The following is a 17,241-nucleotide window of genomic DNA, read 5'->3' on the forward strand; positions in this document are numbered from 1 at the left end:
AGACAATGAATATTTTAAAAAAAGGGACTAAACGAAAAAGAACCATGTATTTTTTGTTTATGCGATCTTCCTCAGGCAGCGTGAGTTTGTAAATGATGATCTCAGGTTTCCGTTGACAATGATTATTTCAGCTTTAAGTTGGCAGGCAACTTGACGCATTTTCCATGCTGATCTTTATTTCGAAAAACACCGTACTGTTAAATGTTAATCTACCCGGAAATCAAAATAAACGGATAAACTTTACACCCAGTGTACCAGCCCTACTCTTTTGCAAAAAACTACATTTACTGCATCCCAGAATCTTGTCTAAACACTAAGATTCTAATTGAAGTTCAGAGTTTACGTGAAGGTGCAGTATCCAGAAAAATCAGTCAAAAACGGAGGCCTACGCAGGAAGCGCCCCCAACTTGAAAATGAATCACTACAAAACAAAACCTAAAGGAGTTTTCGGCCACATGTTGAAAACGAAACGCTCGAAGCTTGAAAACCTAAAAACGAAACATACCCAAAACTCGAAAATGAAGCACGCATAACTAAAAAGAGGAAGAACTCAAAACTCGTAAAAGGAAACACTTAAAAAGAAACAGCGTTTAAAATTCGAAAGTCCAGTTTTAAAGTCGCTTTTGGCGTTACCCTTCTGAAAACAACGAGTTCAGTTATAAAATTGAAAGCTGTAAACAAAAATAAACTTGTCATAGTACCGAAATCAAATTACAATTTTTCAGAATTCCTTGTTGGTGGCTACCACTGTCTTAACTATGGGACAATATAAAATGTTCTCTGTATTAATAAAAACATTTAACAAAACTTTTTATTTATCCATGTCACAATACTTGGCTTCACACTAGAAGCTAAGTTAGTTCCAAGTAAGCCCTTTACTCAAGTGCACTTGAAAATCTTAAGTCGCATTTTACAAAATCTGGCTTCACACTTGAAGGGGTGTCGAATGGTTTAATGCGAGACTTTGCGAGACGGCGAGACTGATAACTTTTCTGCGAGCCCGAGACCTTTTTAGCCTTGCAAAAGAAATCGAGACTCTGAGAAGGCGTCAAAGAAGAATTCGAGACGACGAGACCCCTGAAATTTGGCTAAAATTTTGCGAGACACGCATTTTTTGAAGGACCATTCACCACTCCTACTTGATGACAAAGTATATTGCTTGAGGTACACGTTGTCAATCATTTTTAGAATCGTGACAACGCTGCACGCCGCTTTCATTTGCCTTCCATTTCCTTTATTTGGCGGCGTACTTCGGCTTCTTTGAACTTCGAAAGTTTCCATGTTCACCAAGTAAAGTTCAAGTAAGTACGTTTTACCCCTTCACACTCAAAGTAGGTTCCAAGTGCACTTGGACTATACTTACGAGCTCTAGTGTGAAACCAAGTAAAATATCTATAAGACCACGTAAATCGAAGGCACGAAAGAATGCAGTTAACAATTTACTACAATAACAAGTCATATCTATTATCCTATTTTCCTTTTACGAACACATTTTTTTTTTCAGAACATGAAGTCAGTTTGATAACGATAAGCAGCTGATCCTCTGTTTATATTTTTAGCCCATCATTCTGCTTCCGCTAAAATCCTTCAAAAGGATCCAGCCAATATCAAGGCCCTTGAGGAGAACATGACAAGCTTTAGAATGGATTTGGTAAGAGATGCATTTTGATTTAAGCATAAACCAAAAGTTAGGGGGAAGATAACCAACCATTTGGTTATAACCATCGTTTTGTTTGTCTCTAATTTAATTCGTTTAAGGCGGGCGCCTCTTAGACGGGGCATTTTAAAGAAAAAATGTGACGTGGCATGGTTATAAAGGCCTCTCGAGGTGAACAGATTACCTTAAGGTTACTATTGTTAGCGATTTTAGCGAGTTGGGTGAAAATCGCTAAATTTAGTACTCGCTAATTAAATTTGTCTCGTTCAAATTTTATAGTCGTTAACTTTAAGTACGCCCCCCTCCCCCTTCTCCCACCCCAAAGGAAAACAAAGTTAATCATAGTCTTCTTGAAAAATTCTTTAAAAAATGGATGCCGGTAACTTTTTTCTTGCTGGCAACGCAATGTTCGTTTAATTTCAAAGAAGTTTGTTCTTTTACTGAACATTTAATTCCACCTTTGGTATACGTTCATTAGAAACCGGTTTACACGATATCACTATTTTTTAAAAAAATTTCGTAAAATCGCTAAATTAAATAGTTGCTAAATAGAAAAAATCGCTAAAATTAGTAGCCGCTAACAATAGTAAAAGAAAGTAATAATCTAAACAAACTGCGTATATCGCAGGATATCTGTTATGTACGGATGGCATAGGAATTTGTGGAATAATAAAATAACATACCAGCATGATCTAATTATAAGGATAAGGAACCATATATGCCCAATATAAATTCCCGGCCTGACTAATCGATGAAAATCGATGATCGGAAATCAATCGATTACTGTTAGTAAATTGATATCGATTGGCCGCCTCAAGCCTTCGGCTTCGGCGGAAAACACCCTCCTCGATCTGCATAATTCTTCATATCATTCTCAGCCTCGTCCAGTAATTGCTAATTATATAGTTTTTCAGTTAATAACGATGTGGTTGTTTCTTTTGTTTGTTATACATTATGTCGTTATTATAATTTGATTTATAGGTGGAGAAAACAAAAGAGACTGAAACGTTGCGTTTATCCCTTCACCGTCTTCAAGAAAAGGTACCATGAATTTTATCATAGCTGCGTTTATATGTTACATGTTGCTTTCCGCTATGAAAGTAGATACAGCTTTTTGCGTCGAGGACAGACGACGACGTTTGAAAACTTGAGCGACATGTACGTGTATATTCACAGTGAAGCTAAACTCTGAAGAAACGCGAATTCCACGTGCAAAAGCAAAATGCCAATTAGCTGGTGTCAAAGAGGTACGCTCAAAGTCCCTTCTGAAGTGCGCAAGACGCTTGAATCCCCCTCCTCGATCACTGATCTCCTGAGTCTATCAAACGGGGTGTATATTCGGAACCAAACACTTTTAGTAGACTGTTTGTTTACATGTATTTCCAACGTCAAAGGCAAAATACGACTTTCCTTTATTTCAGATGGCGCGCCTTGATTCTGCTTTTACAGAGTCGAGGACCAACAATACCCAAATGAAGGTAAAAAGTCCTCATGGTCGATGCGACCGATGTACATTGTATCTTCATAGTATATATAATTCATTTTCTTTTAAAATGTTGATTTATCATAAAGCTAAGTTGCACCTGCCCTACCAGCAAAAGATCTGACCGATTGTTCCACTGACTGACTGATCGACCGACCGACGAACATCATTCATACGTTATACTTACTAGTGGTAACCACAGTTTAGAAAGTGCGGGCCTAGATGCACATAAAGAGCCTTTTTGGGGCAATGGGCTGAGAAGGTACTGGGACGAGAGTGCGTAATTTTAGATTGCAAAATACATTCATGTCAAAGTTGATGGCAAGACAATTATTGTCAGTAACGCGTCACGCAAGGAATACATGATTTTATCGTTTTCTATTGTCGCGAATGTTTTTATCGTATCCTATTGCCGCGAATGTACCAATCAGAGTTGTTTTTTGATTGACAGATTTGCAAAGTGTTATTGAGCATGGGACGTAATTGAGATGTGACTTTCCTCGGTCACGAAGTCGTTTTGTTGTCAGTAATGTAAGGAATTTTCCAAGATTAACCGTTGTTGGAATCATTCGTTTTGCCGTGGTTTATCTGTGATAGAATCACAGCAAATTTGCTCAAAAGCAAGGCGTAAACAACGTCCAAACGTGGTCCAATATAGCATGAAAAATAATGATTTGGCACCTGACCACAATGCAAACATTTGATTAGTGGATTATAGCCGAGGTATAATAAAAAGTTGTTACTGGACTCCCACGTGATCGCGTCCTGGTTACATGGCAAATAGGTGCGCGCGCAACTAATAAAAATCGAGAAATTTGTTACAGATACGATTAAAAAACAAATAATCGTCCTGCCAATTATTTTATTCGTTTATTTGCTTCTTTGTTTAATAATAATAATATTAATAATAAATAATATTTTAAGAGGAGGCCTCCAATCACCTAGGGGGTGGTTTTCAGGAGGGTCCTCTGAGAAAATAAATGTTAAACATTAAAATACATTAAAATCTAAAATACAATAAAAAGACAAAACCTATGTTGTATGTTAACTAAGATTAAAAACTAGGACAAGAATTAAAATACTACTAACTAAGGTTAAAAATGGGAAATATTATTATTATATTATATTCCAGAATTATTATATATTATATTCCAGTGTTCATCGTCACAAAACTCAAACGGTGCGATCAAGTTTACTGATACCGCTGACAACTGCACACAGCAGACTGCTGGCACTGTTCATTACAGTAATTCCCAGGAAACCTTGCAACTCTGTGATGGAAGCGCCTGGTTGCCATTAGTCACTGCAAAGAAAGGTCACGTGGCCAATAGGACAGGCCGTCACTGCCAGGAGATTTTAAATTCGGGTGAGTTTCAAATGCAGCAACAAGATACTTACACACATGCACATCAAAATGGTCAGTTCCTAATTAATTTTATTTATTCATTTTCGTTTGCAAGTTTCTGCAAAGATTCAATGACACGGAATAAGCAAAAAACTCCCAATAGTAGCTAATTTTTATTTTTATCCAAATATATTTTTCTTCAGGTCAGAGTCGTGGTAACGGACTTTATTGGATTGATCCAAACGGTGGCTCAACAGATGACTCGTTCCAGGCTTTTTGCGACATGGAGACTGAGCGTGGAGGTTGGACCCTAGTCGCCACAAAGGTCACCCCAAGCTTTCTCTTCATCACAGCTGGTTTCTCAACATTGGCCGCCAAAACTAAGAACGCAGATGCCGCGAGTCATATCCACCCTGACATGGGGGACTGGGAAGAAGTCATGTTCCGGTTTGCTGACGTCAACACCATCCGGGTTATTTACAACAGGACGGCTGGTGCACCACAAAACGACAAAACAGAGTTCGACGAGTTCTTAATGGGGAAATCTGGTTTGTTTAAAAAGAACGTCTACGGGTTTTACAAGTACAGCCCAGCAGATAATAACCAGAGAAGTCCTGCCGTGGGTTTCGCCACAATAACCAATTTGGGCTTCTATTCAACCCATGGGATTTCGGAAGACCACGGTGGCACAGACAAGTGGCTTGGCATGTGGAGTAGCGGTGACAGCCACTCGAACAACTACGTCACTTCCGACGACAGCAGGGCGATTGGCACCAAGTGTATCGCGGGCTACTGTTATCTGAACAAACCAATCTGGGTGATGGTGCGATAGAAACAAACTTTAGTTTAAAACTGAGCATTTTTTATGCGTCTTAAAAGACGCTTACAAGTTAGAGTAGGGTGTTAGAGATAACAGCAAACTTTGTAACGATGTAGCAAACGTAACTTCTTGCGAGAAGAGGAAACTTGGTCAATGTAAAGGATGCTTGCTCTGGGTGATGGTGCCATAGAAACAAACTTTAGTTAAAAATTAAACGTAGCAAAGACGCTGACAAGTTAAAATAAGGTAGATGGGTTTATAGCAAACTGTGTAACAATAGAGAAAAATATCAAGTTGCTTTTTTATCGTAACATTTTTTCACTAATTTGGCATTTTGCATGCTGCTTGTTGACATAAGTTCAAACTGAAACAACACATGAGACCATAGACATTTCGGTAGACTTTTTATTCTCTCTAAGGGAGCGGAGTACCACGAGAACGGCACGCGAGATTAGTGTATCTTGTGCGTGAAGCATGAGACAAAATCAGTCGCGCGTCCCGATCGTGTCCCGATCGCGCGTCAACACGCATTATTAAAAACTAATCATGATATATTGCAATTCCTGAGTTTTGATTCTTGATTGGTTTACCAGCCATGGACCACAAATATGGTAAGTGTACTCGTCGGCGAGAAGAGCCGGGAGTTGAAATTTTGCAATTTTGTGGGTGTTTTAATAAAACAATTATTTCACTCGCGCTTGTTAGATATGAGAAGGTAGATATCCAACTCGGCGCTGCGCCCTTCCTTGGCTATCTACCACCTCATATCCAACGCGCGCTTATAAAAAAAACGTTAAATATATCAAACTTAGAAACCGTTTATCAGTTGAAAAAAAAAAACTGACATAAGAACAAACGACTTAGAGTAAGTGTGACATCCCGGCCGCCTGGCCTTTTCGCAGTATTACTGGTTTTTGCCTCCACTGAATTGACCAAATTCCTTGGGATTTGGGGGTTTTCAGGATGTTAACTTCTTATTATTCTGCTGTAACTTTTGTGTAATTACTCCCACGTTCATTAACCCTATTCAGACCGGGCTTTTTTGGACCTTCTCTGACCGGGGGGGAGGGGGGCTTCAGAAGCCCCCCTATGTAACTTCCAGAATATTTAAGCAATCACAATGAAACTTATAGGGTGTATGTCCGAAAATCTTTCTTTTGGTATACGTCACGTGGGATGATTACGTCACTTCACGTTACATCACAATTACATCATGATGTCAAAACAGCCGCCATCTTGGATCCGCCATCTTGGATTTCAAAATTTTTCCAAAATGCCAGAAAACCAACCCAAGATTACTGAAAAATACACAAAATCAATAAAATTGTGCTTAAAAACCGTAAAATGGTAAAAATTATTTGCATTAAAGTTAATTTTCATTAATAGAAACACAAAAATTACAAATTTGAGAAAACATGCCTATCAAAATGCCGCTGCCATGGTGATGTCAAGTCCTGACACAACATCCTATCCTACCAAATTATTTCCAGATAAATTTTAGATGAACTCACAAAGTTTGGCAGGGTTTGGCTGAATCTTGAAAAAGTTATAAGCGTTCAAAGTCAGCGAGGGCCTCAAAAGCCCCTCCCCCCCGGTCTGAATAGGGTTAAAGTTGTCAGTTTTTGGGTAATTTGTGTGTACTCAAGCATGTTAAGGACGTTCGCGCGAAAATCATCTAACATTGAGATTTTACTTAAACTTTTACCACTGCTAGTTTACGAGTTACTCATCTCAGAAATGTTTAAAAAAAATGGGGGTCACCGAATCCGTTTTCGAGATACGATAACTGAAAGAAGGCGCTTATTTGGATAAATTTGACTTTGTCACTCGATATGCCTCTGCAGCTTCTGGTGACCAAATATTTAAAACGAATTGATGCAGGCCAATTTCCTTTGTCTGAGTTTATATTTAATGGGTCTATATATTGAACAAATATATTTCACTTTTAAAGTCCCTTAGGGTAAATCTTGTCTTTAAGAATTGCATTTGCAAGCGTTCAAAACAGCAAAATGTGACTGATTCGATCGAGAAAGAAAATGAAAACATAATAAACTTCTAACATTCAAATTTGGCTCATTTTTGTCAATCGGTAGAGATTTATCAGAAAAAGTGATATGCCCCGAAAAAAGTGGGGCTCACCAACAATTTAATGGAGGAAACTGCAAGCGAAGTTAACGCAATGGCTACCCACTCTGGCCTATAATAAAAGGAAGAACGTTGGTTTTTTAATTCGTAATACATCCTTTTCTTTTATAGCATACATAGGGTCGATATAATTGTGATGAAACTGTAGGAAAATTCACATCAACATCAACTTATAGCTTATATCATTTTACTAGCTTAGTTATCAGAAAGTTGTTTTCAGGGAAGCCGTTCAAAACTTAGTCTAAGAACCTGCTGAAGAATTATCACCACTGCTACCAAATGTTTGTTTTCTACACATTGCACTTGGGGTGCAAAAAAACCACACCACGCAGACCTGAGAGTTTGGCTCAGTTAAACACCTACAACAATGCATGCTCATTGTTACACTATTGTTTTGTAGCTAGTCAGGGCGTTTTTCACTTGAGTGTCAAAAATTGTTCAAGGTTGCTTTGATTTTGCTTTACTGCGCTTAGTGATTGGTTTAAAAACCAAGCACCACTTTTTCAGCTAATCAGGAGTAAAACGAGTCACGAGTTACGAGTCACTCACACACATTTCCCGCGCTTTGCACCAGCTACATTTATCTGCTTTGAGTTTTTGATTGGTTCACTAAATTGTCTATGTCGTTTGTGATTGGCCAGAGTGTTTACTTTGGTTTAGTTCACGACACCCAAGCGAAAAATTACGCCAACGGCCGCTGCTGGATTACTTATAAAAAGACACTTCTTTGACACTGTCATATTTAGTTTAGTCGAGTCTGATAAGTTGTATTCCATGTACAGGTCTAAAATATGTCAAGTGAAACAGTAAATGAAAACTTGCACGTCTTCTGCCTTTCGATGCTAAAGCATTATCACATCTTATCTACTCTCAGTTTTTCAAACTCAATACCACGACTGTTCCTTTTAAAGTGGGATTATAATTGGTTGTTATTATGTTTATCGTATCACTTTATCGTTTTTCATTGGCCAAATTGAGTGAACAATATTTATGTCAACAGAATATGGAAATTTATTTTCTCACTGAAGAAAACTTTTGAACATTAACGTTTTGCAAAGAGGAGGGATCTAAAATGTTTCGCTGGAGTTTTGCGTTCGGCTTGGTTTTTATCCTGGGCTCTTTCATAAGCGAAGAGATGATTAACCAGGCAAGTTTAAAGTTTACTTGTTTGAGTTGAACAGAATGTTCAGTGTCTGATATCGATTGTAAAAATAAACTTTTAATACATAATTTACTGCAAAGACACTCCAACGATTCCGTAGGCTGGCTTCACATTTGCTGCTAACAGAGTTAAGCCTTCCTTTTCAAGGTTTAATAGATTATGTTCATTTCAGGTAACTGCAAACAAGACACAGTCAAAACAGTGCTGTAGGGAATGCTCTTGCCGTGACGGTCAGAACTTAACAAAAATTAATTCCAGTAGCCATTTGTCTTGTTTCAATTCACGTTGTATTTCACTGATGCTATTGTCACGGTCGTTATTACCACTGATTGCAATTTTTTTCCTTACGTCATTTCAGGTAGAGACGGTAGAGACGGCCGAAACGGTAAGAAGCTAATACAATCGGAGCTTCCCTAGGAAGACACCTGAGCCTAGGATTTGAAAAAGGGCCCGTGCCCAGGCCCTCACGTGCACTTCGCGCTTGCCCGAGACAAGAGGAGAAGCCTAGGGACTAGGCTGGGTCAAAAATAGATTTTTTCAATATTTTTTTCCTTAAAAATTACCAACTGGTCCGTTTCAGACTCTTTATTTCAAAATCAAAGGGGTTCTTGTTATTTCAAAAGTTTTTATAGTTATCATATTGCCAAGGTTGTTAAACTTTTCTTTGCACCTGGCCCAAAATTTTCGAATGTCGACATTAGGCTTAGTTTTATCTCCTTACCGCGCTTTAAACGGCAAGAATCCTTTTTGTCATTAACTTTAAGAAAAAAATACCAAACAAATTATTAAGTATTTTTTCTTGGTTCAAGGCCTCGATGGACGCGACGGTAGAAATGGTGGAGAGAAGGTTGGTGACAAAATTGTAACGTGTTTGTTTTGATATTTATTCATAATTTTTTTAAAGGACGCGTCCTTGTGGGACCATTTTATTGGTAGTAAGCAGTATTTCTCAATTTTACTTTGCCACTGGCGCGTATCTTTTTACGCGCGTTTACGTGCGTGAAAAAATTTAGAGACAAAATTGTCTCTAAATTTTAAAAATACGCGTCAGTAGAAATTCACCTTTACGCTGATATCAAAACTACTCGATTGGTGAAACCGCCGTTAAAAATTTGAAATTGAAAAAGCTTCATTCTTAACACGTGAAAAATTGTCACGTGGTTAGCGTTCGCAAGAGTCTTCTTCGCGATGATGTGATTTGGTCGCTCGTAAAATTGAGCAATAAAACCTAACCCTTAAATCCAATATGTGAAAATAAAACTACATGTAATACGTTATGCAGCAGAGAGAATCCGAAAGTCACGAAGCTTTGTGTTGAATTTCCCGGTAGTTAAATAGTGTCCGCGTGGTAGAAGTTTTTAATTCACGTGATCTAGATTGACGCAGCATCAGACGAAATTTGGCGAGTGCATTTTACCATTCTAGTGATTTTCATTGTAACTTCAGTTTTTCTTGATGGAAAACAAGGTCAATTAAGAGAGAATGCCCTAAAGAAGGGTTTCTTATGATAAATTTCTTGAAATATATTGTTATTTTCAAGTCTATAACTAGGCCTATTTAAAGAACGCTACCTGATTGGTCGGTTCAAGTGACGATTTGCATCGATTTCGACTTGCCGGTTGTTTGCGCGGTCATGGGAGCGAAATTGGGGCCTCGATCAGAAGCAGCTAAACATAACTTGTCACAGCATGGCGCGAAAACTATTAATAGATTTAAAATTTTGCTTTCATCATAGAGAGCGAAAGGCGACCCAGGATTACAAGGAGATGACGGAATAAACGGCACAAAGGTTTGTTGAGCTATTGTTATTATTATCAAGTTCACCATTTTTAGTCTTTTCTTCATTTTACGTAAACGTTTCCCGAATGATCCATGATAAAAATAAGAAGAAATGAATCCGAATATGAGAGAAAACGTTTAAACAAACATCTTTATTGAAAGTAAACATATCTAGAAGAAGTGCATGGTCTCCAAGAATTCTATGTGACTGCAAAATTGTCACAGTGTCTTTACGTGAACTTGCTTCAATGTAATTAAAAAAGCGTATCGTTACTTGTAAAGAAAGTATCCCTCTCGTTTTCGTGGACGTTAAAAACAGAGAAGTGCTTTCTAAACACTGAAGCTCTCAATGACCTCACTCGTCCCCAGTCTTCCCCGCGCCTGCTTTTGACTGGATCATTCGCTGCCAATTGATAATGATATAGTCTGCATTTGAGCCTAGTGGCCCATCCGGCCGGAGCTTATCCCGGTTTCAGTAGCATGAAGCGACTACGACTATTTCTCCCCCCCCCCCCCCTGGATGGGATGCTAGTCCATCGCAGGGTTACCCCCCAGCATTATTTCGCCAGTACCCATTTATACACCTGGGAGGAGAGAGGCACATGAGAGTAAAGTGTCTTGCCCAAGAACACAAAACAGTGACCTTGGCCAGTGCTAGGACCCAGACCGCTCGATCCGGAGACCAGCGCTCTAACGATTAGGCCACCGCACCTTCCTGAAAATGATATCGATAAGTCTAATTCATCTATCGTTACACGAAGCTTATTCTTGGTTTTCACGTGACGTCATCAAAATTCCATAACCCAGACTCGCAAGACCCCTGAGTTTTTATCCTTCACTGGCTATTAGACGTCCTTAATATATATCATGTTGAAGGTTTTTAGCTCGATGGCATTCGCCGTCTTTAAGATAGAGCATTTTGATCAAAGATCAAAGATGGCCGCCGGAAGGCTTTCAAGTTTTCTTTGAAAAATGCCTCATCCTCCGATTTTTAACAATCCGGACAGTTGAGGTTTTGCGAGAAATGTTTATGTGAATGTTTACCTATTCATGAGGGTGATTTGACCGCTTTTTGTAGCAGAATTTAATGCCAGATGTTTTCAATGATTTCCGGCCGCCATGTTGGAGCCCAAGCAGTTGGACTCCAACATGGCGATTCCATACTGTGCTCTCTAGCTAAATTTGCGTGAAACATTTTGACGGATAACTCGAGTACGGAATAACGTACAGACCTGAGACTTGAACAAGGGGTTTATATAGTAGTTTTCTACATCCTGTAATATTCTTGGATTTTTTGTCTCAATAGTTTTGGATTTCGTTTTTCGCGGCGTGACAGTGGAAACCACCTATACCAGCTGTGTTGCCTTTAAGCTCTAAACCTTCAAACTCAAACCCTCTTTTAACCCAAATTGTCAACATTTCAATCAAAATTAACCACGGACAGCTAAATTAATTAACGGTTCATATTGTTAACTTATAGTGCATTTTTAAGATGATTAATTATTTATTTGTCATCGTTTTGCTGTGTTTTTTTGTTTTGTTTTGTTTTGCTATGTTTTTGTTTTTCAGGGCCAAAAAGGCGAACCTGGTTCAGCAGGAAAAGCCTCAAATGGTACGATTAAGTTTACTGACACCGCTGACAACTGTACACAGAATACCGCTGGCACCGTTCGGTACAGTACTTCCCAGAATACTCTGCAACTCTGTGATGGAAGTGTTTGGTTACCAGTGCTGACTGCTGGGAAAGGTCACGTGTTCTACAACCCAGGTCGCCATTGTTTGGATATTTTTAATTCGGGTGAGTTTCATATGGAGTGGCATATTTACATGTTTAAAACCAGAAAAACTTGTGTGATAACCGCATAACAAGAGAATATTAGGAAGCCAGAAGAAGAAAATCAAGAGCCTAGGATTAGAAAACGAAGTCCCCAAAACTCTAAATGGAAAATCCCAGAGGACGAAAGTGAAGACTTCAGAACTAAAAAAATAAACTGTGTACTTGTTCCTCAAAAACTGGAAGTTGTTCTCTTACTAGAAAAATCGAAACAAATAGGTTTGTTTTTGCTACATGCAGGATTATAAGTAATTGAATTCAATATATTTCCACATCCGTTCAGGTCAGAGTCGTGGTAGCGGACTTTACTGGATCGATCCAAACGGTGGCTCAACAGATGACTCGTTCCGAGCTTTTTGCGACATGGAAACCGAACGTGGAGGTTGGACCCTAGTTGCCACAAAGGTTTCCCCAGGCTTCCTCTTCATCAAAATGAGATTCTCGACAATGGCCGCCAAAACTAAGAACGCAGATGCCGCGAGTCATATCCACCCTGCAATGGGGGACTGGGAAGAGGTCATGTTTCGCTTTGCTGACGTCAACACCATCCGGGTTATAGTCTGGGAGCAATGGTATTCCCGTGGGAATTTCGTGAAGATTTTTGCCGACTAGTCTAGAAGTGTTAAGGGAGACCTAAGGAACACGATAAATGTTGTCGGCAATCTTGTAACCCGTGCAAAGGCCTTCAGAGGGGAATTGAAAAACATCGCCTATTTGGCTTAGCATGAAAACGAGGCTGAATGATGAACTTCAAAAAAATGTGGTATTTATTGGTATTTTAGAATAACTATTAGCAGTTTCGATAGTCTGAGATGTCCAAAACATTATCTTAACTGATATGGATAGTCTCGACCATGAAATCGAGGCTGCATTTTCTTGTGGTTCATTGAACCTGGAACAGACCTGGAACCATAGTGCCTCCCGTCCCCTCACCAAACATTTTCCAAGTTATGTCAGTAGGAATCAATGAATATCCCGGCGTTGGGCAGTTTAACGAAATTAAAAGGCTTTGCATGGTCTAGAGACGTTAGTAAAAACCGTCTTTTCAATATATGTAATATGTCTACAGACCCTCTCATTCCCCCTCTCAGATTGTAGCAAGTTTTGTAAGTGAACTTTCTACGCATCGCTACAGTCGTCCATTCCTCCTCCCTCTTTTTCCATCCGTAAACATCTGGCTGTGACAACCTAGGACTGCATACTCCGTCGTTGTTAAAAGCGATGATCTGGTAAAGGGCACAGAGAATTGCTTCATAAAGTGCACTCTGCGAACAAATGTAGGTGGTAGCCTGTTCTTTTTGCACATCTACCACATGAGGTCTTTATCATCATGAGTCGAGATGTTTGTTCTGAGCTAAAACGTCTGGCAAACATACTGCTCTATTAGAGCCACTGTCTTCTATTCTGGATACAGCGTCGTTCCAAGACATCCCAAAGCATTAATTACATCCTTGTCTGTGTCTCTGAAGGCTTTTCAGCACGCAGGACTATCAGGAAAAAACCTCCAGTTATATTAGCCTGCGAATACAGCCCCCTCTCATTCGCTCCCGCTACTACGTAGTAGCGGGAGTGAATGAGAGGCTGCTGTATTTCGCTGGCTACACTTAGCACTGCAATTTTAGCACTGCCAAGAACGCTAGCAATGGACCCAAGCTCAATTACACGGTGGTTCTGGCCAGCGCCAGTGACTATGAACAGTCTTTGTTACTGTCTGACCTATCAAGGTACCGCAGTTCTGCCACAGCGCGTCAACAGCAGGGACTCGTAGTTGCCGTTTAGGCTCTGCTTCCACATTTATTATGTCATCTACGTTATTCTGAGTAGCCGTGTTCATTTCCTGCTGCGATTCACCTCCATGCTTGTAAAGAATTCTCATTAAGGAGCTCTTTGCGGAACAATGGAGCATCATACCATCGGGTGCTAACATAGATTTCGGTACCACAGAAAACTTAGATATCGCTGCCTTGATATCAACCTCAGGTGTGGCTCTTGCATACTATCACTAGTCTTGAAATTCGACCACTTTATCATTGCAAGATACCGGTACTTTGATACCTTTCCGCTTTCTTTCCAAGGAAGAAGTTTGCGTTTATTTGTTCTATGACCAGCAGTTCACTATGTTCGAGTGAATTCTGTCTTTAGCAAAGATCTTACAAAGTGCCCTATCTCTCTCACTTTTATGGCAAAGATCAGTCTTCATTGCTTCAGGCATGATCATGACCACTTTGATTACTACAATTGTAAATTTCTTTACTCTTTTCTTAAAACGGGTTAGCAAAGTTCCGCATTGTGGTCAACAACCAATCAATAACCTGTCTTCGCGTTGTGAAGAAGCTGCATCAGTGAAGACATCCCAGCCATTTGCTTTGCCTTTAAGAAAAAACTTTGCTCTAGCATTTAGGTTTAGAGTGATCCCAATAAGTCCTCCTGCAACCTTCATGCAACGGTTGATATGAGCGAGAGTAGTAACCCATCCTATCGCGGGTTCTTGTTCACTTCCCTGTTGCCATGAAAAAATTTCTATAGCTATAGACCTCAAGGCTTCTTTAAGTAATAACAACGGTTTATTCTACCATTAATTAATAAGCAGTCTAGTTTTGAAACGCCTAAGAAACAAAAGTTCAATAAATGATTGATTTTCCTCTTTGTCCACATTCAGAGCCGAAACACTCGCACTTCATTCTATTAGAACATTTTGCAAAATAATGGCTATCTTTGACCTCTTATGGTTCACATCCAATAGGTTTCTGTTGCTGCAGTTATTGTTAATTTTAAACTTTACATGTCGTGGTTTTAACAGTTTTAAAACAATAAACGATTATATCATAGTAATTAATATCTAAAAATGTTAATTTGATATTGGAAGTTATCAGTTGTTTTAAAGCTTAGCCAGTCAGAGGAGCTTTTTTTTTAAAAAAAAAAAAAAACTAGCCCGGCCCCTCAGACCGGGCTTTTTTGGACCTTCTTGGACCGAGGGCGGTCCAAGAAGGACCGAGGGCGACTACGAGTCCCCCCATGTAGCTTCTAGAATAACTTTCAGCAATCACAATGAAGCTACTAGAATGGATAGTATGTCAAAATATCTATCTTTTGGTATACATCACCTGGGATGACTACGTGACATCACGTGCAATTACATCACGATGTCAAAGCAGCCGCCATATTGGATCCGCCATCTTGGATTTCAAAATTTTTCCAAAACGCAAGAAAACCACCCAAAATTACTGCAAAGTACTTGAAATCAATAGAACTGTGCTTACCAACCTTAAAAAGGTAAAAATATTTGCATTAAAGTTAATTTTCATTAATAGAAATACGAAAATTACAAATTTGGGAAAACATGCCTGTCAAAATGCCGTTGCCATGGTGATGTCATGCCATAACATCACTTTGTAAAACGTGTAAATAAACAACTTTAGCCAAAGTAACGGATATTTACTCTCTGTAACTGCATAAAATAAATGCTAATTCAGCAGTTTTTAATCATTTTGTTGCCTTGTAATTAAAGAAAAAATGTGACACTATTTAACAGTTATTTCCCTCAGTGGAGGTGGCTAGTGATTGATATTAACCGAGCCGCGAAGCAGCGAGGTGTGTATCCACCACTGACAACCGACACTGAGAGGAATAATTGTTTCAGTATATTTTAAATCAGTTGGATAAAATACCCCCAAAAATTGTCATTTTACATCTCAAAAGACTTCAAAAAATACTTCACAAGTCGTGTCGCGCCCAAAATGTGCAGCCGCGCAGACGAGGTCACATGATACATAACGGTGATCAAAGAGAAATCAAAACCAGTCTAGAGTGTTTAGTGAAATTGCAAAACGGTATTAATACACAACGGAAAAAGTTGTTAATTTCTTGATCGAAAATTGCAGCTAAGTCCAAGCCTTCACAGAGTCTTTACAGGTTTTGCTGGAATCTGCTTCACGGAAAGTGTAAGAACATCAAAGTTAAAATTACTTTGGTTGAACATGCCTCCGGGGGACGAAGCCATGGGCAAGACGTTGCCGTCCATCTAGAATTAATTCGAAGGGAGCCGAAAAAAAATGTCCAATTAAGCTTGCACTCGGTGTTGATGTTACTTGACTCGATGAAGAAGTAGCACGCCGTATGAATAGCCACAAAATTCTGATGGTCATCAGGTTTGCTCCAAAGCGGCTGAAATTGCGATACTAAAGCGACTTTTTTAACCGTGCGACCATGAGCCGAGCGTAGTTCATAGTTTGCTCGATTTGTTCAAAGTTAATTTTTCGTTTTCGCTTACGGTTTCTCACCGTAGACCTCAGCACGGCCGACACCACCTCCAAAGCTTTGGGAGAGAAGAGTGAGGAGTAGAAAGCGCGAGGAAAAAACTATGGTGAAAAAACTACTTAGGAGGGGAGACAACGAAAGTAGAAGGGATAGGAAGAGGGTTAGTGAGCCCAAATTGTTCACATGCGTTACCCATTGTTGCAAAACAGAGATGGGAGGGTGACCGGTGAGATGCGCAAATGAAGAGTTTGGTAGGAGAAAAGCTAAAGAGACGGGAGGGTTAGATATAAAATCTTTGCTTCGTTGAATCACACAACCGTTGACTTAAGATATTTAATTTCTAACTCCTTCCTTCTCCAGATTTCAGATCAGTTAACTTTATGATGCTTATTCAACAAAAGGTACTTAAAATTTGAACTATTAAAAATGCCAACTATTTAAGATTTTACCAACACTCTTCTCTCTTTTCAACGGAAAATAAAGACGGCAACCTGATCCTGACGGCGTGCGAATTATACAATTTTGTGTTATTCAAGTGTTTGACAAAGCGTGTCATAATGTTACGATAAAAACATATTTAATTAGTGTAATAAAACTATCGTGGTACCTTTTGCGCGGCTATGTTCGGTGAAATGAGTTACGCCTTAGCGCACCATGACAAGCGTGGGACAATGCACACGTGCGAAATCAACTCGTGCCATGACACGACTGTCATATAACACGCGTGCCATGACACGCCTGCCATATAACACGCGTACC

At 39.3% G+C, this 17,241-nt stretch overlaps 2 protein-coding genes across 2 annotated transcripts in view; both read left to right on the forward strand.

The window, feature by feature from the left end:
- Positions 1-5,811, forward strand: part of LOC144640791 (uncharacterized) — a 6,496-nt gene extending 685 nt beyond the window's left edge. Inside the window, exons 2-6 of the mRNA XM_078499866.1 lie at positions 1,560-1,651; positions 2,639-2,698; positions 3,079-3,135; positions 4,296-4,506; positions 4,689-5,811. Of these exons, the coding sequence (XP_078355992.1) occupies positions 1,560-1,651; positions 2,639-2,698; positions 3,079-3,135; positions 4,296-4,506; positions 4,689-5,317 (1,049 nt within the window). The 3' untranslated portion in view covers positions 5,318-5,811. The remainder of the gene's footprint in view (positions 1-1,559; positions 1,652-2,638; positions 2,699-3,078; positions 3,136-4,295; positions 4,507-4,688) is intronic.
- Positions 5,812-8,522: 2,711 nt separating this feature from the next.
- On the forward strand, positions 8,523-12,837 carry LOC144640801 (uncharacterized). The gene is made up of 6 exons (XM_078499876.1): positions 8,523-8,597; positions 8,785-8,842; positions 8,971-8,997; positions 9,422-9,459; positions 11,961-12,189; positions 12,509-12,837. Exons 1-6 carry the CDS (start codon positions 8,523-8,525, stop codon positions 12,835-12,837), a joined length of 756 nt encoding a protein of 251 aa, XP_078356002.1.
- Positions 12,838-17,241: the final 4,404 nt, after the last annotated feature.

This window comes from Oculina patagonica, chromosome 2 (assembly GCF_052425735.1).
Source record: "Oculina patagonica isolate OP01 chromosome 2, crgOcupat, whole genome shotgun sequence".
NCBI lineage: Eukaryota > Metazoa > Cnidaria > Anthozoa > Scleractinia > Oculinidae > Oculina > Oculina patagonica.

Coding starts and splice junctions, on each gene's coding strand:
- LOC144640801 (XM_078499876.1), top strand. CDS start 8,523: ATGTTTCGCTGGAGTTTTGCGTTCGGCTTGGTTTTTATCCTGGGCTCT. Junction 9,460..11,960: donor GTAGAAATGGTGGAGAGAAG/GTTGGTGACAAA, acceptor TTTGTTTTTCAG/GGCCAAAAAGGCGAACCTGG. Junction 12,190..12,508: donor TTTGGATATTTTTAATTCGG/GTGAGTTTCATA, acceptor ACATCCGTTCAG/GTCAGAGTCGTGGTAGCGGA.